A 12,033-nucleotide genomic window follows, 5' to 3' on the forward strand; every position below is an offset into this window, starting at 1 on the left:
TTGATGATCATTGGCTTATATATATATATGAAAGCAGCAATTATTGGCTTATATATATACCAGATTGGCAATTATCTACTTATATATATATGAGATCAGTGATCATTGACTTATATATATACCAGATCGGTGACCATTGACTTATATATATATCAGATTGATGATCATGGACTTATATATATATGAGATCAGTGATCATCTACTTATATATATACCAGATTGGCAATTATCTATTTATATATATATGAGATCAGTAATCATTGACTTATATATATACCAGATCGGTGACCATTGACTTATATATATATCAGATTGATGATCACGGACTTATATATATATGAGATCAGTGATCATCTGCTTATATATATATACCAGATTGGCAATTATATACTTATATATATATATGAGATCAGTGATCATTGACTTATATATATACCAGATCGGCGACCATTGACTTATATATATACCAGATTGATGATCATGGAGTTATATATATATGAGATCAGTGATCATCTACTTATATATATTAGATTGGCAATCATTGGCTTATACACTGCAAAAGACTGCTGATTTTAGTTCCTGAAAACCTGCAAAAATTTTACTACAATTTTCCATTTTTAATTTTTTCAAATAATTTCTATTTTTTTCTGTTGTGATTTCAGATCGCTCTTTTTTAGCTGTAAAATCACACTACCATTATTTTTTTGGCCATAAAATTACAAAATTGAGTTTTTTTTATATTATACACTTCTTTGATATAATTCTAAATTATATTGAAAAAACACTTATACAAAAGTTAATATAATATTTAATAAAAATTATATATATTCTTAAGGTTTCACTTTTTCTATTTCAAAATAAATCATTTAAATATTTTTTGTATATTATAAATGTGAATATAAAAACAAATATTTAATCCATATATTTCAAGGGAACGAGACAAAAGGTTGTGATTTCATTTTTACTCTGGCAATATTTTTGCGTGATTTTTTCTTTTGATATATGAAACTAAAATATCAGATTTTTTTATTTCACATGTTGTGAGAGGCGAATGTTCCCTTTTTGGATTATTTTTCGTCATGGTCGAATCATCGTCATATCAAATATTATAATTCTAAAAAAAGACTTTTAAAAAAAAATTGCATACACTTTTAGTAATGTACGGAGTATTTGACTTGGTTAATGACTTGACGATATATGAATATAATTATGATGATATGTGCGGTAGATGTATCAAAGAATTACTTGGCATACTATAGTCATGGCATGGAGCAGTATTTTATCTATTTATAATTTTTTTTTGGTATATAAAGACCTTGATCAAGATCTCTTAAAATCTATATAATTTTTTTTATAATTTAAAACAATCAACATGTCCAATAATCAAAAGAAAGACAGTTATGTTATCTGCAAATGTCCAGACTGTACAAAGTTGGATAGCTGTGGAAAGAAACAGAAAAGACAAAATGCACAACGACACTATGAGAAACATATAGTGCCTGTTGCCAAAGACGATGCAATGGGTAAATAACAATAATAATTCGAGCTGTACATGTAAAATTAATATAAATTAATTCATAAAATAGATGTTCCTGAAGAACATTTTGACGACATGGAAGTAGATAGTATTGACAGTGACAATGACAATGATTATGATTACAAGAACGAAGGCGAAGGCGAATATGAAGACGAAAATGAAGAACAAAACATTGAATTTAATCAAGAAGGTAAGAAAATAAAATAAAATAAATGAACAAAATAATAATTGAAACTGATATATATTTTTTTTTATTTTTTATTTTTTATATGATTATAATTATAATTATATTTTTATTTCTACATCTTTACAACAATTATTCCTTTCCAGTTGACTTACCTTTGTCCCAAGAAGAGTCCATCTTTACTGCCGAAGATACAATTACAGGAGCATTTGTTGTTGATGGCAATGAGATTGAAGAAGGCGATAGCGGTTTTGATTTTGAACAAGAAGAAAACTTTGATGAGATCAGTGGGACCTCGATAGTAGAATCAGGTATGAATTAATACGGTATAGACAATTAATCAATATATTAATTTAAACTAACTTAACCTTTGTCTTCATAGTTTGTCCTTTGTCTTTTGATAACATGCCCTTGTATATCCACTTTGTTGCAGTATTCATTGTCATATTTCACTTGATCTTTTTGGTGGAAAGCGGTGGATTGATTCTCATTGAATTTTGTAATACTCTACTGTCTCTCTGTGATATGTCTGGCGCCCTTCCACTGACAATCAATAGCTTGAAGCATAAGACAGAATTTAACATGGCAACAGACGGAATGACAGTATACATTGCATGCTCACAATGTCATTCGATTTATCCTCCGGAAACAAGTCAAAGAGTCTGTACATTTAAGAAATTCTCTCAATCCGCCATTTGCAACAACAATCTCTTTAAAGTGTCAACCGGAAATCGTTCTCTTCCAGCAATGGTATATCCATTCAACTCTCTGAAGTACGCCTTGCAACAAAAATTCTCCAAGCCAGATTTCGTGTCCAAGATCAATTTGTGAAGAAGTCGTCAAATAATTGAAAACACTAAACTTGACATTTTCGATGGTGCAGTTTGGAGTGATATTAAAGACATCAATGGCAGACAGTTTGTTGATGATAGCCGATCTTTAATGTTGACTCTGAACATCAATTGGTTTCAGCCATTTGATGGATGAACACATTCCAGTGGTGCGATATATCTCTCTATCAACAATCTCCCACGGAGTGAACGTCTTAAGTCTGAAAATGTCATTCTTGTTGGTATGATGTCTGGGCCGAAGGAAGCAAGCACTGACAGCATGAATCATTACTTGAAGCCGCTCATTGACGAATTGTTGGAGATGTACATTGTTGTAGAAATGACAGACTCACAAAATAGAAAGATTGTTGTTCGTGCTGCATTGATGTGTGTTGCCTGTGATATCTCTGCCGCTCGCAAAACCTCAGGATTTACTGGCCACATGAGCACATGCGCCTGTCACAAATGTCAACAACAATTCACGACTATAAAGAAGACCAGCAAGCTTGACTACTCTGGATTCAAGTATAGCAATTGGGTGAGACGCACGAAGACAATGAATCTGAAACACACTGTCAGCTGGGCAAATGCATTGAACAATACTGAGCGAACACGCCTAGAAAAATAAAATGGCACTCAGTGGTCACAGCTTCATCGGTTATCTTATTTTGACCCAGTCCGCTTTACAGTTATAGACCTGATGCATAACCTCTATCTTGGAACTGCAAAGCGAATGATTCAGATATGGCGCAAGTGTAACTACATCAATGAAAAGAATCAGTTAACTATGCAAGAGCTTGCCAATAGTATTGTTGTACCTTGTGGATATGCGCGTATAACAAAGAAGATTGCTGATGGTTTTTCATTCATGAAAGCTGACGAGTAGAAGTTGTGGTGCGTCATATACTCTCCATTTGTTTTGAAGCATGTGCTCCCAGCCAAGAATCTCGAAAACTGGATTTTGTTTGTTGACGCATGCCGCTTACTCACAAAACCTTCGATCAATGACAAAGAAATAGAGGAAGCCCACAGTAAACTCCAATTGTTTTGTACAAGATTTCAGACACTGTATGGAAAATCGGCCGTGACACTGAATATGCATCTACATCTTCATCTTGGCGAGTGTGTTCATGACTTTGTGCCAATTTATGCTTTCTGGTTATTCAGTTTCGAGAGATACAATGGTTTGTTGAAGAATATCAAAACAAATCAAAAAGGCGGCTTCGAATCAACAATGATGAAGAGATTTTTGGAGAGAACATACATTGGAAGCTTCATACAATATTTTGTCAACCATCTCCGCCAGTTCGCAATTGACTTTCTGCATCACATTTCAAATAGTCAAGATCAATTAGCAGCATTGCATTCATCTTCTACTGCCAGTACCTTTTCTCTGTCTGACTTTGTTGAATATTTGTTAAACCCTCGTCATTCTGCTTTGGGTTGTGAGCCATTGCCCCCTTCAGTGTTTCTGATTAAACTCAACCAAAGGATTACAATGTGCAAGGGACATTATGAATGTTTACTGGAGTTTTACAGACACGCGTATGGCAGTCACGATCTTTTTGGCCATTATTCAAACTGCGAGTCTAACCAGATTTTTGTCAATAACCAAATTGAGAAAATGAAATGGATATCTCTTCTTGGACAGGAATACTCTTCTGGATCTTATTTCTGCGCCTATTATCTTGAGAATAACAGTGAAGATAAAGCAGCGTTTTCTGGCTGTATACTGTATTTATTTCAACATTTGATAACCATTAACGAAACTGTCATCACCCATACTTTTGGGTTTGTTGAGTGGTACTCTAGTTATTCTTCGGGGAGTTACCAGCCAATGTTAAATGAAGGCATTGAGCTCTGGAATGAACCTTCTTCTGTACTTAATTATGAATGTATTATTCCAGTACATCGTTTGTATTCACCAATCGCAATTGCTAAATATAGGTTTACTATAACTAGTGAATTTAAACGTTTAGTAATCCCTTTACCCCAAAAAATAGAAGCTTAAATAATATTAATAAAATACCACTTTGTACTCTTTTATCAATTTATTAGAAAATGTTTGATTTATTGTCTTATTGTTTCTTTGACCATGATGGCAGCTTGTTTGCCTTGGTCTTACTAAGCTGCTTATCTCTTATTCCTTTAAATTTATGCTCAAATGGACGGGTATTATTTTTCTTATCATGAGCTGCCTCATAATCCGCATCAAGTTCATCAACGAACCTATCTCCCTATATGTCAATATAAGTATTATTACACACCATCCAAAAAAATAGTTTTTTGTACTATACCTCTTCGCTTCTCCAGCTTGGGCGGAATCTCCAAAAAAAACTCTTTTCTGAGGACGAATCCTGTTCCTCTTCTTCTCTTTCATCATCACTCTCAAGGTCTGACATGTAATCAGCATGGAGAATACTGTCAACATTCTCTCCAAAGCTGTTCACAAAGTGTGCCCGATTGGCTTTCAAGGCAGATTGTCTTCTTTCACACGACTATATATAAATATATAATATTTCTAATTTAATATCACATCTAGTATATTGTGTGCGTGTGTTTTTTACCTTTACACATCGCTGACGAAGACAGGCCCGTCGATTCTCTTCCTGCTTCTTTTCTCCTGCTTTTTTTTCTTGCAACTTTCTGTTGCCAATGTGCTGCACAATCTTAGTTCGAAGAGTTGGCAAGTCCACCTTTTTCCCCTCTTCTTGACAACAAAGGTAATTGGTAACAGACTTCAGAACGAGTCTGTTTCCCTCACTGTTTTTATTTTCATTAGTATTGTATTGGTCATACAATTTCTCTTCACTCAAATAATCGCACAACAATTGCTATAATATAAATGTATATTAAATTCTATCTACATAAAAACATATTATGATTACTTACATCCAATGTTGGTTAATGTCCAGGCGACATGTCTTGCTCAACTGCATTACTAGCAGTGGCTTCGGCTTTCTCAGAAGATGTGTTCTTCAAAACAGTGTTTAAGACACCATTAATGGTATCAAGTTTCTTGTACACATCATGGATGTTACTAGTTCCACCCAACGAATCACCTTCAAGATTCAACCGAGCTCTCTTTGGTGCTAGTGGTCTTTGATTGCTCACTGTTCCCTGTGAGTGTTGCAACATTATCGTCCTTATATCATTGGTATTTCTTGGTGGGCTTTTTTTTTGATTTTTATAAAAAACGAAAATAAAATTAATATAAGAAAATTGAAGACTGCCTGGTTTTAATCTACCTTCCCACAGAAGGTTCTTTACCAAAAGCATTGTTAACTGAATTGTTATTGAGATTTCTTGACATTGTGAATAATAAGAATAGCTTGTTTTTTTTAAATCCAAAGGGTCTATTTATATTATGTTTAATTTGGGCTTTAAGTTTTATTCTTTCTCAGAGAACACCATGATCTATTATGTAACAAGAACAGCTTTGAATGTTTCCACTCTTGTTGTGAGTATTTTATGTGTTTCTTTAATTTAATTTTCAATCCATGTTTTATTTTTATATTATGTATTAGTATTTGAATAATATGATTTTATACTATACTCTGTTTTTCATATGTATTAGCTGCTGGCATAGTGCAACTGCGTTTTCTTTCAATTCTAAGTTACAGACAAAAATTATTTTTTGATTTATTTATTTTTAAAAAAAAAACCCCGAATTCGTATTTAATAGAATAACCGCACCCCTCTTTTTTATTTTCTCTTTCTTTAACCTGCTCTTCTCGTTTTGTCTCTTTTTATATGTCTTGGTAAGCGTACTCTTAAGATCTCAACTTTTATTAATACTTTTGGCTTTTAGAATCATCTTAATATATATTAGATAAACAATACACTCAACAAGCATTCAAAACAGTACAGGTAATAAACAATCTCCTAACCAAAATGAAACACCTTGCTGACTAAATATCTTTTATTTTTAAAATGATAGGGCTTCTACCCATTTTTTAATAAAAGATGTTTTGCTCTTGACACTATATACTTTCTAGTATTTTCAGTCTATAAAAAGGTAATATATATATAACTCAACTTAAATAATGTAACTTATCAATTCTTTATCTCAGATAAATATGTCACGCCTTTTTTTCAAGTCATACCGATTTGCCCCCTTTTGCAAACGTGTGTCTATAATATGTAAGTAATTCAAGTGTCTTTACAATCAAAGCGTAAATATTAATAAAGTTGTTTATTTTATTTCTTACTTTTTATTTAAAAGAAAATATCAAACAAACGGATTTTTATTCTATCGCGATATTTGTTATGAACCCCCATAAATGATCTAGTAAGTATGTTATTTCATTTTATTTCATAAAGAAACCTGTATTAATACTTCTGTATATTTTTTTGCTCTAAGCTAATGTAGTTCCAAACAAACGTATTCTCCAAGAAAATACCAAGGATTTCATTTTCAGTTAAAGAAGTGTAAAACCAAAAAACGCGCCGAATACATGAAACCAATAAGGTAGGGAAGTATAGTATAGGTCAGGTCATCCAATGTATTCAAGCCGTCCAATAAATGAAAGTATAACATGTATACAAGTCGTACTATTCGGATACACACTTTTAAAGAAGTATTAGTGGTCCATATTAAATAGCTAAATATATTTTCCAACCATTCAAAAATCAATAAAAACCATTTTTTCCATAGGATTCTATTTCAAATGCGTCATCTCTTGATGATGTCAACAAGATCTATTTAAGTTTTTTTTTACCAGCATTCATTTGAATGCTGATTCCTGTCAGATTTCAGACTGATTCTAGTTCGATTTTAGTGAGGTCTATCCAATAATATCATGTAATTAAAGCAAATAAAATTTTTTAAGAGGTAGAGAGTTCAAAGCCAATTCCATAACAAGTAGGGTTTAGGTACAGTTTGAAGTTATGGGGGAATATATAACCAGAATTACAGATAATTATAACATTTCAAGAAAAGAGGGAATTATAACTCAATTTATCTATTGATTTTAGTATCTATAATCTCATCATTTGGTTAACTAAATGAACCAATTTTTGTAACAAATACAAAACTATAATTGAACATAAACCACTGATTTTTGGAGGATTTAAACAAAAATTAAGCTACTTAAATTGGTTGTCTTTTGCAGTGCTACTACTAATTGATTATTCTTTTAATTTAGATTCTTTTAAATATTTCTTGCTTAATCATTGTTTTTATTGGATAAGTCATAATTGCACTGTAGTATATTTTATAAAAATACATTTTTATTGGTTTCTCAAATGGGTATATTTTTTATCTTTCATTTTTATTGGTTATTACACTACACAATTATATTTTATATATTACTTTTATTGGCTGTTATAATAGACATTACATTTTATACATCATTTTTATTGGTTATAAAAAGTCAAATACATCATATACTTCCAATATTAAATATACTACTTTACACTGCAGTGGATAGTTACTTACAATTGCCTCCTTTGACAGTCTTTCTAGTGATGACTGACTCTTGCAATGGATGCCCAATTTTGATAGCATCTGATGAAATCTATACCATCCCTCTTAAGCATATTTGCATATTTATTACAAATCATTGTTTGATCACATGAAGATATGGACCCCCCAACTAGGACGAGGGCCAAGAGCTTATACAGAAGGAAAGGTGGCTAACTTGTTACATACAAGTTTCATACAGATCCTGAGTGTTGCTTTTTTGGATGCTGTAACCTTGATTCCAAGATGTTGACTCATCATTTGGTAAACATGTTCTAAAGTGATATTACGAATGTTGACCACAGATTTGAAAATAAACCCATTTGAAATCTATTGAAGTTAAAGTTAGTTTTCAGCAATACTGTTTTGAGTTGAACTTACATTAATAAACAAAGAGAGATTTTGCTTTAAAGATCCTTTGATTATTATTTCATTTCCAAGGCTGTTAATATCCATCTTAATTTGTTCACGATTGGCACGTAAGACAGATAACTGGAGCTGAATGACTAGAAGTAAAGATTCAATGATGTTATCTATGTCATTCATATTGCAAATATTGTTTAGCTGAGAAAAAAGATGTTGTTGTGAAAATAAGTTATAAAGAAAAAAATTTCAATTATCTATTATTAGTTTCATAGTAATATAGATTGAATCTATTAGATTGGTTTCAGTAAATATCAATTTTGCTTACCGTGCTTACATGACAACATGATATATATATGTTTTACTTTTTTCTTCTGAGCTTATATTCAAGTTACTGCGCTATTATTGCTTTCAAGTTAATCATTATAAAAGAGTTCAGACTTGAAAGCAAATATCTCTATTCTTACCCATACTTCAAAAGAATAAATTCAAATTAACAAAATGTCTATAATCACAAAGCTTTCCCACCACAAGTGCAGTATCTGCTACAAATGCTACATAAATAAGAAACTTGTAGCCAAGTGTGAAGTTCAGTGCCTGGAAAAAGTTTATAAAGAGATGAGTAACACCCAAAGTTCGCAAGTTGCTTCTGTTTCTGAGCAGAGTAATCTTATCTTGAATTTCACATCTAGCTCAACCTTGGAGTAAGTCTACAAATTATAATGATGCAACTAAATAAAATATATTAATTCTTTAATAATTAAACAGAGAAAGCACTAACATGAGCATCGATGAGAATATTACTCCTTTCGTTATCAATGAAATTGATGAGCCCATGGTAAGAAAGATAAATATACAAATGCATCCAATGTACTAATTATTGTTTATCTTATTAAAGTATGATATTGAACATGAGGATTCTATGGAAAATGATTTGGCAATCATGGATGTTACTGAAAATGTCATTGACAATACTTCTCCTCAGTTGGTCTATGACTTTAGTGCTCCTGTTCCTGTTCCTGGCTACGACGATGCAAAGAATCTCAAGCTTATGAAGATTATAAGGGAGTTTGACATTTCCCAGAAGGCCCACATTAGTCTGGCAAAACAATTCAATGAAATTCTCAGCAGATCAAGTGAGATATCATACAGAGCTTGCACTCCCTATCTTGGTACCAAGCTTCTTTCTTGATTTCTTGGTGTCGATGAGGAGACATACCACGTTTGTTGCAATGGGTGTATGCTGTATAACAATGATCAGCAAACGGAGTGCCTGCATTATGACAAAGCCGGTTACAAGACTGGTGAGAGAAGCCAAGACGCTGGTGAGAATCTAATTCCTGCTAGCACAATGATACAGCTTCCTCTGGGTAGACAGCTTGCAGTTGCTTTGGTCAATGACTGCACCAGAAAAGAGATGTTGTATTGCCACCATCATACGCAAAAGGCTGATGGCAGCATTTCCGATGTCTTTGACAGACAGGCATACCAGTCAAAGAAGTATCTTTTCTCGGGTGAAAATGACATCAACATTTCGCTGTCTGTTGATGGGTTTGCTCCCCATAGTGTTCTGGGTTTGGTAATCATTGTCCACGTTACCAACCTCAACCTTCCCCCAATGATCTGCTACGAGTGCAGCCATATGATCCAAGTTGTAATCATCCCTGGTCCCAAAGCACCCACCAACTTCTGGTCATTCTTGGAGCCTGTTCTGAAAGAACTTCAGGTTCTCCAAGCTGGTGAAATGGTTGTGAAGACACCATCTGGAGATATTAGTGCAAAAGTCCATGTACTAATGACAACTGGCAACATCTCAGCTCTGGGAAAGATGGCTTGTTATATGGGCCATATGAGTAAGGATGGCTGCCGCATCTGCCATGTTGTGGGTCAATCTCCTGGCCATGGCCAATATTTCTGAATGCCATCTGCCATCACCATGCGCACACCGGAAAGTTTCAAGCACTTTGATGAGGTGGCCTCATCCAGCAAAAAAGAGTTAACTGGCCAATCTCCCTTCTCCTTACTGGATTCCTTCTCTGGTCCATTCTTCTTTGCATTGGATGAAATGCACGGCATTTGTCACGGCATTGCCAAACAGGTCTGGGGGCTCATGTGTGGCAAGTATAGAAAATATCATCCTCTCTCTCTCCCTTGCTGCTCAGAAAGAAATTGGTACTGCCATGGTGTCATCTAGAAGAAGTATTCTGACATCTTTCCATGGTGCATGGATCAACATCACAACAAGATCAGGGTACTTCCGGGCTGTGGACTGGGCTGACTTCATTTTGTTTGTTATCCCCACACTTGTGGCAGAGCATGTCCATGACCAAGCTGCCTGTAAGGCATTGCTTGACCTGGTGCAGACATGCAACCTACTCATGAGCTGGGAGTTATCAGCAGAGGAGAAAACCTTGATCAAAACGTAAGCTTTAATTATAATTAATATTATTTTTTTATAACTTGTGTTAACTTATCTTTTTTTTTAGAAATCTCGTCACATGGAATGCGTATCTGGAAGCCTTGCTAGCTAAAGGAGAGGTCCAGCTCAAGGTCTTTACGATCAACCAGCACCTCCTGCAGCACTATCCCGCAATGATAGAAGCGTATGGTCCCCCCAGAGCGTATAGTGCACGATCTGTTGAGAGGACGATTGGGGAATACTCACGAGCAATAAAAAGTAATTTGGCAATTGCAATCAACGCTGGCAACATCATGCTTGGCTTGACACAGATTCGACAGATGAGAGTTGAAAATTAAATAACGGCAACAGCAACAGTAACAGCAACAACTCTCCTTCAGTATGACGATCCCTCTGCTGGTTGGCCAATTGACCGAGAAGGTAGTAATGTTGGTACTGATTCTGACATTGAGTTCTGGGGGCCTTTGAGGAACAGAACGATTGTTGATAGTTTTGGAGGCATTTCTTGTCTTCCAGAGCTTCTTCAAAAGTTCTACGAATCAAAGGGGGAAGAGTGTAGTATGATTGAAGCAGCCATTAAAACAAGCCGTAAGGCATTTGTAAATGGTTGTGTTATTGACTCTGCACTCGACCATAATTGTGTAAGAGAGGCACACAACGTCAGACTTCAGGTTCAGGTTGATGAGAACCGCAACATTGGGCAAAGCTACTCTCTAGTCTACAAGGATTTCTTTGGGAAGGTCGTCGTTTTCTTTGAGCACAAGCTCAACAACAAGAGGTGCCTGCTTGTCCTTGTCAATGTTTATGCAGTTCGTTTGGTAAATAGTATACCAGCAATCAACAATGGGCAAATGAAGCTAATGGTAGTTCACCTGGCAGATGTCAAAGAATTAGTTGGTTTGGTAAAGTCGGACATGACTATAAACACAATAACAACAACAGCAACAACATATGTAGTGTGGTCAGAGCTTAACCGCGGCCCAAAACTGTCACTTGGTTCTCTTGCAGACTTATAATTTTTTTTTCTTGTAATACATTATTTTTTTCAAATTGTCTTAACATATTTTATCCTCCCAGCAAAAAGTTTAGATATTTTTCTCTCTTTTACCTCTGACTTTTAATAGTCATCAATTGCAATCTACATTTACTAAAAATGTAAAATCTGTAGTTAAAATGTACTTTTGTCTATCAGGAGATTTAATTTTAGGTGGTCAATCTGCTTTTTGTCAACCTTTT

At 34.2% G+C, this 12,033-nt stretch overlaps 3 protein-coding genes across 3 annotated transcripts; 1 reads left to right on the top strand and 2 right to left on the bottom strand.

Annotated features, from left to right (window-relative positions):
* Positions 1-4,629: 4,629 nt before the first annotated feature.
* PHYBLDRAFT_142019 (hypothetical protein) lies at positions 4,630-5,864 on the bottom strand (the record flags this gene model as incomplete). The annotated part of the gene is made up of 5 exons (XM_018430729.1): positions 4,630-4,788; positions 4,849-5,049; positions 5,119-5,385; positions 5,486-5,723; positions 5,800-5,864. 5 exons carry the CDS (start codon positions 5,862-5,864, stop codon positions 4,630-4,632), a joined length of 930 nt encoding a protein of 309 aa, XP_018294535.1.
* Positions 5,865-7,306: 1,442 nt separating this feature from the next.
* PHYBLDRAFT_165022 (hypothetical protein) lies at positions 7,307-8,561 on the bottom strand (the record flags this gene model as incomplete). Its single annotated transcript, XM_018435141.1, has 4 exons — positions 7,307-7,338; positions 7,992-8,070; positions 8,205-8,345; positions 8,397-8,561. 4 exons carry the CDS (start codon positions 8,559-8,561, stop codon positions 7,307-7,309), a joined length of 417 nt encoding a protein of 138 aa, XP_018294536.1.
* A 318-nt stretch (positions 8,562-8,879) lies between these two features.
* PHYBLDRAFT_165023 (hypothetical protein) lies at positions 8,880-11,813 on the top strand (the record flags this gene model as incomplete). Its single annotated transcript, XM_018435142.1, has 7 exons — positions 8,880-9,082; positions 9,147-9,216; positions 9,277-9,514; positions 9,668-9,771; positions 10,541-10,800; positions 10,865-11,055; positions 11,149-11,813. The coding sequence occupies 7 exons, from the start codon at positions 8,880-8,882 to the stop codon at positions 11,811-11,813; spliced, it is 1,731 nt and encodes a 576-aa protein (XP_018294537.1).
* Positions 11,814-12,033: the final 220 nt, after the last annotated feature.

The sequence above is a fragment of the Phycomyces blakesleeanus genome (assembly GCF_001638985.1).
Source record: "Phycomyces blakesleeanus NRRL 1555(-) unplaced genomic scaffold PHYBLscaffold_5, whole genome shotgun sequence".
NCBI lineage: Eukaryota > Fungi > Mucoromycota > Mucoromycetes > Mucorales > Phycomycetaceae > Phycomyces > Phycomyces blakesleeanus.